General features: G+C 38.7%; 2 protein-coding genes across 3 annotated transcripts in view; both read left to right on the top strand.

The window, feature by feature from the left end:
- nlrc5 (NLR family, CARD domain containing 5) overlaps positions 1–12656 on the top strand; it is a 37233-nt gene extending 24577 nt beyond the window's left edge. The window contains exons 34-54 of one of the 2 annotated variants that reach the window (XM_071457612.1): positions 406–495; positions 656–727; positions 1781–1864; positions 3148–3231; positions 3414–3500; positions 3658–3717; positions 4300–4383; positions 4502–4585; positions 4673–4759; positions 5438–5512; positions 5650–5733; positions 5853–5936; positions 6882–6980; positions 7092–7175; positions 8445–8528; positions 8869–8952; positions 9078–9161; positions 9254–9331; positions 10343–10426; positions 10573–10656; positions 10820–12656. In XM_071457612.1, the coding sequence (XP_071313713.1) occupies positions 406–495; positions 656–727; positions 1781–1864; positions 3148–3231; positions 3414–3500; positions 3658–3717; positions 4300–4383; positions 4502–4585; positions 4673–4759; positions 5438–5512; positions 5650–5733; positions 5853–5936; positions 6882–6980; positions 7092–7175; positions 8445–8528; positions 8869–8952; positions 9078–9161; positions 9254–9331; positions 10343–10426; positions 10573–10656; positions 10820–10901 (1738 nt within the window). In that variant the 3' untranslated portion in view covers positions 10902–12656. The remainder of the gene's footprint in view (positions 1–405; positions 496–655; positions 728–1780; positions 1865–3147; positions 3232–3413; positions 3501–3657; positions 3718–4299; positions 4384–4501; positions 4586–4672; positions 4760–5437; positions 5513–5649; positions 5734–5852; positions 5937–6881; positions 6981–7091; positions 7176–8444; positions 8529–8868; positions 8953–9077; positions 9162–9253; positions 9332–10342; positions 10427–10572; positions 10657–10819) is intronic. The other variant, XM_071457621.1, reaches the window with a different exon arrangement.
- Positions 12657–14316: 1660 nt separating this feature from the next.
- Positions 14317–18158, top strand: part of cpne2 (copine II) — a 37847-nt gene continuing 34005 nt past the window's right edge. Inside the window, exons 1-2 of the mRNA XM_071457535.1 lie at positions 14317–14572; positions 17893–18093. Coding sequence (XP_071313636.1) covers positions 17917–18093 — 177 coding nt within the window. The 5' untranslated portion in view covers positions 14317–14572; positions 17893–17916. The remainder of the gene's footprint in view (positions 14573–17892; positions 18094–18158) is intronic.

Below are 18158 nucleotides of genomic sequence, written 5' to 3'. Positions count from 1 at the left end.
ACTGCGAAATAACGTAGGCCTTTTTCACCGCTGATATTTTGTGTTCTTGTCATGGAAGAAAAAGCACAGGTTTTACTTATAACAATAACAATGGCACTGTTGTGTTTTAGTGACCCATGGCACTGAGCCCACATGGACAATACCAGGACTCAGCCATCATTCATTCTATTCATATTTACACCTGTGTTTCTATACTGTGACATGTGAAATTTTCCTCCTTGAAAAAGGCCAACCCTCATTATTTTGGTCTTTTAAATGTTAAATGTTTATCCTTTACTCTCAAATATGAACAATGGACTCAACAGTAAACATCAGCTACAGTACAGAGCTGTAGTGTTGGAAAATGGTTGGCAGTAATGTAACAGATGTGACAGTAAATGGTCTTCAACATGTCTTCATCTGCAGTCTGAGCAACAATGGCCTGACCCAGCAGGGGCTGCTGGATGTGGCCAACACCCTGTGTACCTGTGATAACATCTCTGGTGTAGAAGTCAGGTGAGTTTGTGCAGCATAGAAATGAATGAACAGAGGAGCAAGAAAGAAAGCAATTAAATGAATTGTTGGATGCATGAAAAAAAGAGAAAGAAAAAAAAGAAGTATTCATACCTCTCTGTCCCTTTGTCTATGGACTCATCTTTCTGATGTCGGCTGGTAGTCTGGGAGCAGAGCAGAGGTGTCTTGTCTGGTTCAGACAGTACGAGGACAGAGATTGTGAGAAAACTCTGAGGTAAGACTAGAATATAAGTTAAACTTCAAATGACAATCACATTACCACTGTGCTGCTTTGATGTGTGAGCCACAGTATGTGAGGGGTTCCTGATCTTATGCTGCAGAGTACTAAGGGTTTTTTCTTTTTTTTTTTTCGTAAACCCATCAGCACATGTTTGGGCGTGTTTGAGGTTGTAACAGTCATAGCCAATCACATTCACTGCTTTCATCTTTAAACACAGGGCTCTCACTGCAATGATGATTCTGAGAATACTGTAGAGAGTTTTCTCAGAGGAAACTTTTTCTTGTCTGCGATGTACAGAATATGAATATAACAGCTTAAGTATACGACCAGGAGCACACAGTGTCCCCTTTAAGTTGAATATTTTGACTTGTTACAATCAATCATTATTTTAATGTCTCAGCTCATCTAGATTTTACTGTTTTTAATGGAAAAATCATTGCTGACAATCTCATAATGAAACACTCGTCTGCTTAATCTTCACATTGTAACATTAATGTGTTTGTACAGGTGTGACATCACAAAATAATGCAACAGAAATATTTTGAAACATGTTATGAAGGGTGCAGAGCTGTTGACCTGCTACAGCCGAGCAGTGGACTGCAAAATAACCTCAGGAAAATGCCAGTTTGCTCCACGTGCTGTCACGAAAGTAGCTTAAAACTTAAAATAACTTTTACTGTGATGGATTTAGAAATTTCTACGCAGCACATGAAGTATCAGGTTTTTGTATATGGGCAATAAGAACACCTTACCTGCTCCTGGCAGTGCAGTGGCCAACAAGTACTACAACAAGCACAAAATTTCATCATTACCATCACATGGTGACACAGTTTTAATGCTAGAGCCAGTCACAGAAACATCTGTTTCCAACTGTTGTTTTTTCTGATATAACAGCAATGGTTCTCCCTGTTTTGTAGTGTGATAAGGTCATTTAAAGGTCTCAGTGCACATTATTCCATTCATTAGACAGGATACACCTTTGAAAAATCCTCATGTGTTTAATTATTCTTTGTTTGTTCTCTACTGACTTTTCTGCTTCTACACCAGTGTCAGAGAGAGCAGCTTGGAAATTGAACATCTTGTCAGGTTAGCAGAGATCGTGTCTGACTGTCCCAGTCTGACCAAAGTGGAGTAAGTACATCTTCATGTTTAGACCATTTTATAGCTTTTGTCATATGAAAAGCTTCTCAGTAACTTCAGCTCTCTCAAGAACTTAGGAAAACAGAAGTGTTGTTTTTTTTTAATGAAATCGTAATTGCTTTTTATGTGGACATTGATGCTGCAAAGGGTATTATCATAAAACCTTTTAGATCTGGTGATTTTCGTAGTATAACTTTTGTTGACAGATAACCTGTTTAGTAAAAAAAGATTTGGTGAAAAACAATTCTTATGAACCACATGTTTCCACGGCCTTCACTGAGAAACAGCACCTGGTCAGCCCGGGGAGGGTTCCCAACGCAGGCTCTCAACCCTACTGTGTGTGTGTGTGTGTGTGTGTGTGTGTGTGTGTGTTCTTTCTCAGAATGAAACTGACTGACAAGGGTTTAAAAAGTTTAAAGTAATTTTTATTTCCCCCAGTAACAGAGTTCACAATGCCTCAAAAATGAAAAAAGAAAAAATAATGACTTTGTTCTTTACATACACTCGCACTTTTGATTTGATTTACTTTAGTTCAATTTTGTAGTCCAATTGTATTTTAACTGGCTGACATCAGACACTGAAGAAAAGGAAGGCATTTTATTTCAGCTCAGGAAGCCACTAGACACCAGGAAATATACTTCACATTCACTTTTTTTGTAGGCAATAGACTCACCAGTTTTGATCTTTTGCAAAGATGCAAACTGTTAACCACTCGCGCACCCTGCAGTCTGAGTGGCTCCTTACATACTCTTCTTCGCTGAGCATTTTATACACGTACATGAATCATCCACGCACAAAGACAACACTTGCAGGCCCCCCTTTTTTTCTTTGATTTTTTTTCACACCTTCCGCAGAGACTTTAATTTGACCTTTGTCAACTCTGCACCGGGCCACCTTGATTTGGCCTTTCATAGCTCTCTGCACAGGCTCTCGCATATACACAGGAAGCACTTGTGGTAGGGTCCCCACGTTGGTGACATACACCAACTCTCACTTTCAACATAATACAACGTAATACATATCAACATAAGTTGTTCCTGTCAGCCATCTTGAGCTACCACAGAGTCATACCTGTCAGCCATCTCAAAGCCAGTTATGATCACAAAAAGGAAACTTGTGGAGGAGTCCTCCTTACATTTTTGCTTTTGGACTGTTTGTCATTGTTTTCTAATATAGCAGCTACAGACTGCTGCCCCTCTATTTTATGTTAGTACTGAGCCCCTAGTACTTATCATTTGAAAGTTAGTAATGATTGCTCTGTGGCTGGTCCTCAGGTTGAAGAACAATTCACTGCAGTCAGAGTGGATTGAAGACTTTGTGAAGGTGTTGAGCATCGGTCAGAGAGGATGCAGAGTTAGGTGAGAAGTGGATAAAGCCTGTGCTGTTTGCTTCTTAACTGAAGTCTCAAACCAGTTTCTATCACAACATATTTGGAAATGTGTCCATTTTGCTATAGCTTTATGGCTGAATGAAGTGGTGTTGAACTGCTGAATTACATTATTTAAATACTGAGCTGTGTCACTCTCTGTCTTTTTGTCAGTATTGAGGAGAGTTGGATCAGAGCAGAAAACGCTATCGGTCTAGTGTGTCACTGTCTGGATCTCTGCAAGAACATTCAAACTATCGGGTGAGATATTCAAATGCATGGAAGCACACACACGCATACACACGTGTCCAAAGAATATACACTCTTGACAAATGTTCAAAGTCATTGTGGAATTTAAGTTATACAGAATGTGGGTTGCCCTTAATAACACTTTCATAATAACACATTTATCTTGCAGGGTGCACCACACCACATTACACCTGTCTCTGATGACATCCACTGGACTGACCTCAGTCAGGTAATAAATGAATTATTAAAAATTAAAAACTATTAGAAACCTGTAGCTGAAATTCACATAAACTATGAACAAGTAAAATTCAGTATAAAATATGAAACCAACATCTGTAGTCCCTTGTAGTTCAGCAGCCAGTTGAATATTTTCTTTCAGCTGCTCTGTCAGTGGCTACAGAAAAAATATGATAATTCTTTTCCTTGCACTACCTAAAGCATTGAAAATCAAAATCTTACAGTGATGCATAATTTTATTACAGTTCCTCTGTTCTATGTCATGTTAACTTGCCCTGTTGAAATACAGTGTACATAAAGTTGGCAATTCTCAGGGCAGTGTTCTGCTGTAGTCCTACTTATGCTGTAAAACAAATTAAGCAATGCAAGGGAAATACAGAAGAAAAATGGGTCAAACACAAATCCTACATGAAAGCTCACATTTCACTTTAAAACCCTGGAAAATGTTTTCAGAAAGAGAAAAGAGCCAAACATTACTTGTGTCCAGCAGAAAAAGACAACAGCACATGTCATGTTGGCAGCTGTTCATGTCCTGCAAGGAGCAGGTGTTAATCTGTCCTTCCCTCCCCCTCAGCCTTGTGGACTGTGCAGTAGAGGGACACCAGCTTGCACCTCTGAGGAACATCATCCATCAGTTCCCTTCACTGACTGAACTGAAGTTAGTACTCCCTATTTTCTGTTTGAATGTGCAGTAAGCAAAGGAGGAGTGTTTGTACATCATGTTAGAAACTCAGTGAAACTACCAATAAAATCATGTTTGTTCTCATTATTCACAGTTTTTCCCACAACAGCCTGGGCACAGAGGGAACTGAGTCTCTCTGTACTGTTCTGTCCTCGCTGCCAAAACTCTCTTCTCTCAGGTGAGAGCTTTTTGCCACTTCTGACACTTTTACTAATTCCTCTATTAAAGCTCTAGCATGACAAGTATCTGCTCCGGTCTTTTACAGTATTGTCTCCAAAGAGAGGGAGTGTAGGACTGTGGTAGAGAAGCTCTCAGAGGCCTTGCTGCAGTCTACAACTGTTCAGTGCCTCAAGTGAGCAACACATACATGAAACACATTTTATTACTTGTCCAGAGCATTTTCATTCAATTTCTCCTCATTACCTTTATACAGAGTCTAATTCAGTAGCTATCTATATCTAAGCACCTTTTAAGCTTACAGAGGAAAATATACTTGTAGCACATTTAAACATAAGTAAGAAATTATAAGTGTGAAAGTATGTGTAGAAAAAAATATTTTGTAAAAGCAAAATATATTTTGTTATTATGCAGCCAGGATTAATGATCCTATTCAAATGCACAGAGAAATATTTGTTCATGTGAAAGTGTGAAGAAATCTACATGATGTTGCTTTTACCTCTCTCAATTTTTAATAAATACAAACTTAAAGGATTATTATTTTTGATGTGCAAAAAAAACCCCCAAAAAACCAACAACTTTTAAGTGTCAAAGCTATGTAGTGTATTTAGCTGACTTATTGTTAGCCGTCCAATCATTATGCATTTCTACCTGATTGCAATATTTAATGGTCCTTTTTTTCATACTGACATACGAGAAGAACCCCAGTGCTGCCTGGCATGCATTAAGATAAACTTTTATTTATTAGTTTTCCCATTTCATGTTTTACCCCACCGCATGTCACAAAGTTAGTTATTTTTCTACATGATTCCTGTACAACATAATCATTTTTCTTCCCCTGTCTTCCTGCCAGTCTCTCACATCATGTGATTAGCGACACAGCAGCTCAGACTATGACCAGAATATTTCCATGTTTACGGTCGCTCAAGTAAGCCTTTAACGTTCACTACAGATGTTGTAACATGGAAGTTATTGTCATGTGTAACTCAAATGTTGTGCTGTATAAAATGAACACTAATGCTAGTGTTTCATACAGTAAATGAACATTTAACTTGTCTTTTCTAGTCTGTCTCATTGTGTATGGTCAGCGGCTGGAGGGCTGCAGCTCGTCGAAGCACTTGGACAGTGTGTTGGTCTGGAGGGCCTTTGGTGAGACACAGGCACACACACACACACATGCATATGAATGATCATGTATAAAAATGTCTGAGTACAGAAGGAGTAGATCCTGAAGTAGTGTGTGTGTGTATTTGTGTGTGCATCTTAAGTCTGGACTCTGTGCAACTGGATGAAAACAGCATAGTGCGTCTGGCACAAGCACTGAGGAGTATCCATGCGATACGCAGTCTCAGGTAAGAAACACAGCACCAACATGGTACACACATTCACTTGGATTCAGGCATGAACTGAATAGATGTTGGTGGTCAAAGGTCAAGGTCATGGTGACCTCACAAAACACATTTTTGGCCTTAAAAATGTCTAATAGGATAAAATTATGAACTGATGAGAAGTGGTGAGATCATAATGTTCAGCAAAAACACTGTAACTCAGGAAGGAGAGATTGTGACCATATTTCCTGCAACTTGGCTGGTTGGCAGAGGCATACAACCACGAGGAAGTAATTCTAGTTAGAAAAATGTATTCATAATCTCAAAGCTGACCTTATTTTGAAGGCTTACCAAGTAAAATGTGACCTCCTGCAGCCACTCACCACGTAGTTTTAAGTATTTATTTTAAAAAGTAACTTGAGCCTGCAGAGTTATTTCAGGCAGATGTCTCTAATGTTAATGCTGCAGTCACACTGACACATTTTATCCAGACATGTACAACGCCACTCTAAAAATCTGGTCTATTTAAGATGTCATGCAGGAGCTTAGAGTGTCGCTGCCAAAGCCACGGCTTCACTGCTCACATTGCAGCCACTGTTGCTGCAGTTCGTCATTCCAACATGTCATCAGCTCCGCATGAACCTCATCATAAATGAATTGGGTCTGATCCTACAATTGTGACCCCCCCCCCCTCAAGGGAAATGTATCATTCCATGTCCTCTCATAGTGCTAAGCTGTAAAGTCTTTCTCACTGACGAACTGCAGGATCACAACACAGGACACAAAATGTCAGCGTCTGTGCAGTACATGAATAAATATCATATTTGCATGGGCATAAATCAGGCTCAGATGATATGATGATTTTTTTAAAGTACTACTAATCTTCATGTCTTGACTGTTTCCTATAGGCCTGATTGCTTGTTTGAACAGTACATTTAACCTTTTTTATGTGGACTGTGTGTATGTCAGGCTAAATAAGAGTGACACTGTGGTGGGACCATCAGAGGCAGACATTGTGTTGGAACTTCTGGCTGCTATGGAAGGACTGACACGAATGGAGGAGATTGAGTGAGTTTTTCACACATACAGAAAGTCTGGAACATAAACCAATCTGACTAACCTCTTTTAAGTCTGTCTTTAAAGTAAAGTTGTCATCAGTGATGTTGGATGTTGTTTCAGGTTGGAGGGCTGGAGAATGGCTGATGGAGGAGTAGAGCAGCTAACCAGACTCCTTCCTATCTGGACAGAGCTCCGGAGGATCAGGTAGGCTGGTCATATGTCATATGTCATATGTCTCTCCACTTTATTTTCCACAAACCACATCATCCATCATGTAATAAGCCAGCAGATCATTAGTTTCTTAGATCCTTATCTGCTAGACACAAGACATGATATTGGTGCCAAACATAAAAGCTGTCTATTTCCACATGAAACCAATGAATCACACAAATGTAATATATGTAAATATATTGAATTTCCATATATCAAATATATGTACATAAACATACATGTAAAAATAATATATGAAACCTATTATAACAATTTCATTTATTAATATATATGCCTATCCCATACAAACATGTATGTTTATGTATATATGCTTATATTGTAGACATATATTACATAAATATATATATATATATATATATATATATATATATATATATATATATAGACATATAGCCATCCCAAAGCCTGTCAATATGTGTTGATATTATTGAGACCAATCTCCCAGAATGGGAAGATAGACATGTTTAAAATTGATGAGAAATTAATAAGAAAAAGAAGCATATACAGTTTCGCTTATATATTTTTTTCTGTAATAATATATATAAATTTAATAGACTAAATAAAATGTTATGCCATATGAATATTCATTATATCGATACTTTTAATATATGTACATATATAACTTTTATGGGTTTTTCATATATATTATAAACATATATCTATATTTCCAGAGGATGTATACATATGATACTAATATAGGGACATGTATGTCATATATATTACATTTCTGTATGGGGCCCTATCCTTTGGCATTTTTACTGTAACCTGAAGAGTATAGTTAAGTTGCATCTAATAAATCATAGGCTTGGCCTCTGCTTGATCATCCTGGTGTGTAGTGACAGTTACTCAAAACATACCGGCCGTTTTATTGGACAGTCGCCACCTTCTTTATGGGGACCAGCTGTTCCCATTTGGCAGCAGGTTCTTCTCCTCCAAGAGTTAGACTGACAGCTTCAAAAGGTCTCGTGTCTCAGGGACCAATGCCATTGCTGCATTTATTTATTCATTACATGTTTTTTTTATGTGTAAAATTTGAACATTTTTGGCATTTGGCATTTTTGCATTTGGCACCACCCAGTGGTAGTCTCTGAGAAGACAGTAGCAGAGTGGCTTTAATGTCATTTTCAAAGAATGTTTTTCAAATTACTTCTATTTTTCAACTACCAAGGCTTTCATAAAAGAATATCAAACTACTTATTTTATATTTATTATTATTTGTGTCTGTGTATGTCCATCCTCCAGGCTCTCAAAGAACCTTATCAGCGACCAATCAGGAGACAAGCTTCTGGAGGCTCTGATCAGCTGTAGTCATCTGCAGGAGCTCTAGTAAGGACATGATATCACATTTTTATATATGTGGCTCATTCCTGTAAATGGTCTTTAGTCAAATAAATGAAAACTTTATAAAGTGCAGTGTTTGGCTGTGGATCTGTGGATCATGTGCACTGCTTGTAAGCATGGTTAAAAAAACTATATAGAATTTTGGTCCAATAAACATCTTTTTATCCTGCTATTTTGTTATACATATATCACACATGTACACACTTAAAGTCCCCCAAACTGTGTCAGATGTATTTTGGTTAAAGAGAAGAACAGACATGAAAAATCTTACCTTTTGCATGTTTCTTCCAGTAAAGACTGAAAACATCTTTTGTGCTTCTTCCAGTCTGTGCAGCAACCGTCTTGGTGATCTCACTGCTGCCAGGATGGCCCTTGTCCTACCATTAATGAAACACATCACTGTGTTAGAGTAGGTAACACACACACACATACACACACACACAGCACACATTCAAATTTGTTTTTGACAATTATTATATTAGACACAGTTTTCCTGAGGTTTGTGTTCTTTATGAGTGTCTGTCTCTTTTCCAGAATTTCAGAGAACAATATTGGACATGAAGGGTCAGAGAGTCTGTCTAAAGCAATAATGTGCATGAAGAACCTCACCAAGATTCAGTAAGACTCATTAGCTCCTTCTGATGCTGTTTGAATCCCAGCACTAATGGCCGGCTTCACTGATTGTTGCTTTGTCCTGTATGGTCTTTTAGATTGACCTCTGTTGGGACTCCGAAGCTGTGTGCTGTGGCTGCCAGTCTGGCCCACTGTCCTCTCATACAGGATGTGGGGTAAGATTAAAAATTGTCATACAAGAAAATGGTAGCACAGTAATACAAGTCATTGTAATTGTATGTCATCTTGAAAACTCTACACCAGAAAAGATAACAATAACAACTGTAACAATAATAATCCACACTGATGAATGATACTGCTCTGTAGACAGTCATGAGCAGTATCAGAGCACTTAAGTGAGTATTGATGACTTTGAGCTTTAAGTGTTTCCTATACCATCAATTAGCCTAAATTAAACCTTTATTTATACAGGGAAGGCCATTCAGAGGAAGGATGCCCTGAAACAAAATATACAATATGAGTAATCCACAAATATTATTGTTTCTCATACCCTAAAAGAAGAAATTGCAGATACAACATTGTTAAGCACTTGATTTAACTTTGATTAATCATCATTCTTATTAGTGTGAATGTGAATAAATTAGAAAACAGCTGAGAGGTTCAGCACCACAAAGGCGAGGAGATAGAGAGATGCTGTTAATTTCACATTGTATTGCTGATAAAAAATATGTTCAAAGGTCATTTTACTAATCCACCTTTCTGTGTGGAACAAATACACTTTTGCATTCCTGAGGGCCACGGTTCACACAGGAGTTAATACCTCGGTAAATTCAGATGTATTTTGATTGGCTGTCAAAGTTTCAGCAAATCGTTCTGAAATTTATCACCACTGTCATTATTGTTATAGTTATTTTTTAGATATTTTTGGGGTTTCTTGGGATTTTTAAACAATATATTTATAGTGATCTTTATAGTTATTATTCGCGGTGTAGAACGGCCCTTTAGTCATGGTCAAAAATATTAAGCAGTTTCTAGTTTGTGTGTCATATCTGTCAGACCTGATCTAAAGGCTAATAGTTTATTTGGCTCTCTCTCTCTCTCTCTCTCTCTCTCTCTCTCTCTCTCTGTCACTCTCACTCTCTCTCTCCGTCTCACTTCCTATCTCTCTCTCTCTCTCTCACTCTCTCTCTCCGTCTCACTTCCTGTCTCTCTCTCTCTCACTCTAGTCTGGGATGGAATAATTGTGGTGATGACGTGGCGCTGGAGCTGGCCCGAGTTTTGCCTTTCTGTCAGAGGATGACCAGAATAGAGTGAGTTTGTTAAAACACACTTAACCAATGTTAGTTTTTCCAAATATCTTTAGTTTTAATTTTTTGTTTAATTTGAATTTTATGTTCTCCCTTGGGATCCTTGTTCCCACACTGATACATGAGCATAATGTGTTTATGTCTCCTAGTCTGGAGTCCAACAATGTGAGTGTTGCTGGAGTGGAGGCCCTGGTCAGAGCCTTACAGTTGTGTCCTGCTCTTCAGCTCATCAGGTAAATGTTCTCTCACAGTGTCTCTCAGACAAGGTTTGGTGCATACAGGCACCTGATACCACAGTGGATAGCTTTACCACAGCTTGTAATGTTAAAGCCTACATTTGGATATTAAAAATATTCTTAAAGAGAAAGTTAAATTTCCCACCACTGTGCTTTTCAGGCTGTGGAGGAACAAAGTGTCTTCCAGCGACGCCCAGAGGCTGAGTCTGAGGGACAGGAGGCTGAATTTCTCATTCACCTAATGTGATCTTTGTCGCTAGACAGTGGCAGTGGTTCTCAGGAGTAGTGTTCCCCTTCATCAACATCTGCAGACGAGAATCACTGCTGCAGTACAGTATTGCTCTTGCCACAAATTCAATCACACATTGTTTTCCCTGCAGATTATTCACCAAAAAGCATGAACAGCGATCAGCAGCAGCAGCTGTTGTCTCTGATGGTATGAACTATGAAAAGACCACTATGTGGTGTGTACAGTGTAGTGTATACATAAGAGATAACATCTCTTGATTTTTGTAATCTTAAGAATTGCTCTAGAGAACATTGTGTTGAGGTATGAATGTACACTGGAGTAGTTTGCCAAGAAAATGAAGTGTCTATTTTTAGGAGTGTTTAAATGTATGACTATGCACTCATTGGCCTCATTTCACAGCAGTACACTGACACAATCAGTCGACTCTGGTCCTTTTTTGATGGTTCACACTTGGTATCATGACGTGGGTGTGTTATGAATATGATGTTATACCTGAGTATTAAGCCTTAAATAATTCATCACCACCTGCGACAGACAACTGGAATAGACAAATGTATTCTGTTATCAGTGCAGCCTCTGGACAGGATGCATGTTACGTTATAATATGATACATTAAGGTAAAGTTGGATGAAGTCAAGACGTAAAAATACAATACTGATGTAAGATGAACCACAGAAACAACAAGTTATTTTGGGAATATTTTAAGATGTTAAAAGAAACATTAAAAATGACCTTACGGGAAATAATTTAATCACTAGCCAACATTAAACATACACAAAATGAACCAGAGGGCTATAAAGTTTATCAGATGTATTTCTGGTGTTTTTCCTTTTTGTGAAAACATCGTCTTTACATCCCAGATGAGTAATGTAATCCACATAAGGTCAGTTCTGGCTATTTGTTAATTAGTATGCACACAAAAATGCTTTTGGTGAAATAGACCACTTGATATTTAAGATGCTAATTAGAGGTTGTAGGAGAAACATTTTATTTTGAAGATGAGTTGAGTGTTTCTGACCAGGAACTGTTGGTGACCCACACTGCTGTGAAACTAGAGGCCATGATATAAAGCATTCCTTGATTATTTTATTTAAGCAGACTCTCATACATTGAGTCACTTTGCACTATAATTGTTTACAATAATTAGAGGCCACATAGGTGAAAACACAATACTACATGAATTACAGTGGAAGAGTTGGAAGGGAGGACCCCCTCTCTGTCCTCTGCTCTTATGGTCATTTAAGGTTTGTGACCTCTGTCCAATTTGCATATTTATTTCTGCTGTCATCATGGATAGGAATTGTCCTTTTTTGAGTTATTTATAAAGCTTTAATGCAAGCTCAGTTTCAGTTTTTACATTAGTGACTTGTAGATGAGATGCCACAGCCTGTAATATTACAGATTGGGTCTCACTACTAATATTTCTTTTTCTATTAGTGTGTTGATAATGATACTGTCAGTTGTGAAACTACTAGAGCACCTTATTTCCTTTCCCATGCCTCTGTGTTTTGTTATCCAGCTTTTCCAGTTTTATTCCGGTCTCTGCAGAGACATTGGATTTAGACTAGCTCAGAAAAGAAGCCCTGAGGTAGCCTATCTGTTAAAACTTAAAAGTTTTGCTTTGGAGATTTGTGTTCAGGTTGAGTTTTTAGTTCTCATGTGGAATAATTTACCCTGTCCTTGACATTAGTACATTCTGACTTGCACTGAGATGTCTATCCAGAATTAAAAAGAAAGACTAGCTTGAGTTTTGGCCTTTATTTACACTTTACACCATCAGTTGCTATCTTTTTCATTTTCTTTCTGTCTGTTATGTCAAAGACGAATGTTTGCATGAACAAGGTCGTTGTCTGTCAGCAGCAGCTGATATGACAGCTGTGCATGTTAGTGATGAATTCTGGCCAAACACAGTCACATGACTCCCATTCATTTATGCTCAGCAGGCACTCTCTTGTGGAGAAGACTGGTGGTGCAAATAATGTGCAGCTGCTTTCCTGTGTTGAGGTTCTGCAGACACATATAAACAGGACTTAACACGACAAACAGTGATCCTGATGTTTCAAAATTTAATATTGGGTCCTGTTAATATTTTACTGATTAATGGTAACAACAGTTGTACAGAATCTGGATTAAATAAATCTAAAACAATGAAACACCCAAACTCAAAAATACTATGCCCTTTTCACGGCAGACATGTTGACATGTCACAGTAGTAAAAGCCCAGGTGTAAATGATAACAATCATAATGGCTGACATTCATGTAGCTGCTTCAGTTCCAGTATTGTCCACAACGTGTCACTGTCACACTGTTGTGGGTCACTGGGACACGCAAATAGACCAGAGCCAGCAGTATTATTAGTATCACCTGTGCTTTTTCTACTATGACAACTTAAAATGCCTGTTGTGAAAACACATTTTAGAATAAAGTGGTATATCATCATCCACAAGGAAAACTAATGATTGTTGTGGGTAATGTGCAGGGGTGGAAGGCTTCAGATCCTTTACTAAAGTAAAAGTAAAAATACTATGATGTAAATATACTTCATCACAAGCACAAGTAATGCATTCTGCAAAAGTTTACCTCAGCAAAAATATCTCAAGTGTGATCAGCTTGCTGCTCAAATCACAGTCCGCTTCATGAAATACATTTTAACCTTTCAGTTTTAACCAATGCAGTTCCTAAAGTCTGGGAGGCTGCTTTTGTAACTCTCAATAAAGGTGCTTGAACAGCCAGCCTCAACAATTACAGACCTGTCTCTCTGTGAGCCACTGTCTTACATTATTGCTGTATTATTCCTACTGGATTAATATTACTGACCCATTCACACGTAAGCAGCATATTCATGTTGAAGCTGGCTCTGGTGGGGCTAACTATACACATTTTATATCTGTGAGGTGGTTTCATGTACTGTATAACAGCAACTAATAATTGTAGTGGAGTAAAGAGGCTTACAATATTCATCTCAGAAAATTAGTGAAGTATAAAAATTTAAATACTCAAGTACACACATTTTGTACTCTGGAACAGTCCTTGAATAAATCCTCTTTTTATTTATTAATTTGTTTAAATTTCCAGTGCTGAAAAGTGATGGATGTAGCGGTGTTAGCCACAAGAGAGCGCCAGTGGGACTTTTTCCACAATGAAATGTAAATTACTACGTTAACACTATAGATTCGGAAGGCTATTGTAGTTTTGAATATATTGAATAAATATACAACATGAGATACATGAGAAAGAACAACACGAGATACGTCAGTCACACAAATATAGCGAGGTATGAAAAAAAAAATGAATAAAACACTGGGAACGGAAATGCTTTGCTTCTGTTTCACAGTGACGCTTTTATTTTGTACGAAAACTCGCCGTACTTCCGGTCTGACGTTAATCCCGTCAGCTTGACTCGGCTCGGCGCTGGGCGCAACGCACTGCTGGCTGCGAGGATGATTTACGTTCACACACTGTTGCGCCTTCCAGGACACTCGGGATAAAAATGGCAACGGGAACTTCAGTTTTCACTCTTTTGTAAAAAAAAAAAAAAAAAAAAAAAAAGAAAGAAAGAAAGAAAGAAAGAAAGAAAGTGGCTTTTGTTCTATTTTTATTCCACTCCTCACTGTGCGCAGTAATTGGAGAAACTGTGAATAAGTTGGACGTCGTGTACTGCGGTGAGTGGGACCTGAGTTTTGGCGTTGTGCTGGTCTGTGCAGGGGTGAGCAGGGGTGAGCAGGTGAGAGCTGGGAGCTGTCAGGAGGATGCTGAGACGCGCTCAGCTGTTAAAATGAAACTACAGCCAAAATGTGTCGGTCTGCTTTTTATAGCGCTTAAATGCGGACTAAGGAAGGATGTGGGAAGGATGTGACATTTTTTGCTGAACACCTTCGCTTGCAGGGTGAATAACGTGTATGTGCATGGAAGGGACTGTTTCACTGTTTTCATCGTTTTCATGTTAAGTTGAGAAATCTCTAAGTGATTGCTGTTTACAGTCTGCGCTTCATTTCTATTGGCAGACGAGACATGTCATTAGACCTAATGACTGTGTGCAGAGTTCACTCTGCTGTTAACACGGATGAAACAGCTTCCGTGCTGCTTTTGCTCGTCAGTCAGTCACACTTAACCTGCCCTCTCTGTCAGGTCCTCCTGCTCTGCCCTCCTGCAGAGAGGTGACTCAGTTGTGGATGTGCATTGTGATTGGCGTGTGAGCATCTTCAGCAGGATCAGTGCGACCACAGACCTGGACGAAGCTGCTGCACTGTAGTTTTTTGGTTGGTTAATGTGTCATCCTGATGTACTGTATAGTATCAGCTTACAGTTGAATGCATTGAAACATTCATTGCAGTGCTGCTGCACTCTTTTACACACAAAGAATGGCATGATAACAGGGTCTTAAGAGCAGGTCCATGATTATTACTGCAGTTTACAGCTGAAGGAGATCATTTCCAGTGTGTATTGTACAGCAGGTTATGGCATCAGCAGTTTATGGATGACATTCAAATTATGTTTTTCCTACCTGCAGTGTCAAAGTTGGGTAACGCCCCTTGTTTGTGTGTCTCTGATTATCAGTCTTGACAAGTTCCCCAGGATGTCCTGCTTTAACATCTGCCTCAGTGTGTTATAGCATCATGTGTGATTTCTGTAAGCGTCTTTATTTATTTTAGGCATTTTGTATTTCAATTTTTAAGTGTTTATCTTGAAAAATCTTGTTTTCATTCATTCATTCATTCTTTTTATTTTTTTATTTTTTATTCTGCACTGCCATTTTAATTTTAGGATCTTTCATCATGTCTTAATTAGCAGTTTAACCATCATTCAAGTTAATCTCACTGAAATCTGCTCCTTTATGGACTGGCATTGTTTCTCTAATCACTAAATGCAGGAGTAAATGACAATGAATGAGTCCATGAACAATGAATGAGTAAAAATATTTCAGCCAGTCAAAACAAGCTTTTCACCGCCTATGAATGGCTGAGTAAATGAATGAAAACATTGCACTGTTATTTTCAGTGCATCACCACTACCAGTGTGACATCACAGGAGCAGAACGGGAGGAGCACGTTGGTTATGACACGTTAGTATCTTAGCAACAGACGGCATCGTTTTAACATGCTGCTCTGAGAGCGAAGCCACCTTTGTGGACACAAGGTGCTGTGCTGTTTGTTTGTCATTAACACTTGTAGAAAATCATTTCAAATACGACACAAGTTATGACTGTGAAGCACACGTTGACAACATGCTCGGACAAATAGTCTCCATCACACTCAAGGTGGGTTTCACGATTTTATGTGTTTTCCACTCCTTCACCATTTTGGTGGTTTTGCGATGGCTGTGATGAGTGTGTATATGTGTGTGTGTGTGTGTGTGTGTGTGTGTGTGTTTGGGCTTCGTTATGTTTTATACTGAATAACGCTGGTGTTCCCGGAGGGCAGCCATGACCTACACCAGGGTCGAAGCCTCACAGTCTGTTTGTGTTTATGTCTGTGTTTAATTTTTACTCAGTGGTTATTTCACGCCAAACAGAGTCGTTAGTCTGCTAAGGGCTGTAAAACCACAGGGTATGTATTGTAACTTTCTTCTTATGTGTGTAATTTCTTTCTTATTTTTTCTTATAAATACATACGGTCTCTTATGCAACATTATTTTTATGATAATCTACCTGTAAACTACTGATTGCTCTGGAGGAACGCACCTTCCGCCTAGCAACAGATGTGCACACCCAGAGTGTAGCAGGAGTCTTATTTTCTTCCTTTGGTGATGTTTCCCTTCATTTATGATCTTGTCGGCTGTGAACACAAGACACATGTTACACACACTTGCACCGGTAAAGCTAAGATTTATGTAAGAACCCTAACCCTTAATGTACAGAAATCTTAATCTCATCAAATTATATCATGTCCATGTATTCGTTGGCAAATACTGTGGGATGGTGTTGACCACTTATTAAGGGTATTAAAAACAATTAGAACTAAATCGAGTGTGTGTGTGTGTCTCAGTTTTGGTCTCAGTTTCAGAATCATTTCACACCTAATAAATGTGGAGTTGGTATATTGGTAATAAACAACTTTTAATGTTTGATTTATGTCTAACTCTGTGTATTGTGTTTTAATTTTGTGGTTTTTAGCCGTGCTACCAGTATAGCTACTGTTAATGGCGATGTTTGTCAGTCCACCCCTTTGGTCCAGACTCTAATAGCCATTTGTTGGATTGGCTTGTAATTTGGTGCAGATTTATGTTCCCCACTTGACGAAGTCTACTAATTTTGGAGATCCCGTGAGTTTTCATCGAGCACCACCACCAAGATGAGAGACATTAATGGTTCCCAAATGATATCCCACTGTCTTTGGTGATCCTCTGCGTTTTCCTCTAGCAACATTACCGGGTTGTTATATTTGGTTCTGTGAGAAATGTCTCAGCTACTCTAATTTGGTACAGACACGTTACCTTCATGATGAATTGCAAAAACATTTGTGATCATAACTTTTCAAATCAAGAGCCATCATTTGGTCAGATTTTAATTTGTCCGCTATAGAGCTGCAAGTATTAGTTGATTAATCAATTAGTTGAGCAAAAGAAAATGAATTTCCAACTATTCTAATAACAGACTAATCATTTATTGTGAGAATTTGCTGCAATTTGTACCTGCAAAACATGAACATTTTAGCATGGTGATGTTAGCATCTAGTTAAAAGCACAGCTACACACCCTCACAGAGTTGCTAGCATTGCTGTACAACCCTTTATTTCATTAAACATCTGCATTCATGTATTAAACATATTCACATTAAGAAACACCTGTCTGCCTTTACTTTATTACTTGTCGAAGCTATATCTCTCTCTAGCACTGATCAGTGGTCCAAGTTTTATACTATTCTGTTGTAAGATTTCAGGGGGCACACAAGGTCAGCCAAGAGACAGCCTGTGTGGGATGGTGTGTAGGTGTGTATGAAACTTAAGATACCTCTACTTATTTATCTCTTTTTTTTTTCTTCCAGGCTGATTAGTTGTGACCTCAGATCATGGCCTACACTCTAGGCTCAGCCACTGAGGGCCAGACGCGCAGTGTTGGGCCTCAGCATTGTGTCACTCGGGTGGAGCTGTCCGTCACAGCAGCCAGTCTGCTGGACCGAGATGTGGCCTCCAAGTCGGACCCCTTCTGTGTTCTCTTCCATGAAGTGGATGGAAACTGGGTGGAGGTAAGGATGGAGGGACAACTAGATTATATGATTAGGTGGAGGAGGAGAGGGGGAGCGAGAAGAAG

This window comes from Trachinotus anak, unplaced genomic scaffold (genome assembly GCF_046630095.1).
Source record: "Trachinotus anak isolate AG129_WGS33_773 ecotype Australia unplaced genomic scaffold, CSIRO_AGI_Tana_v1 ptg000002l, whole genome shotgun sequence".
Lineage (NCBI taxonomy): Eukaryota > Metazoa > Chordata > Actinopteri > Carangiformes > Carangidae > Trachinotus > Trachinotus anak.
The sequence above is the reverse complement of the archived record's forward strand: the minus strand, read 5'-3'. Positions and strand labels throughout refer to the sequence as shown.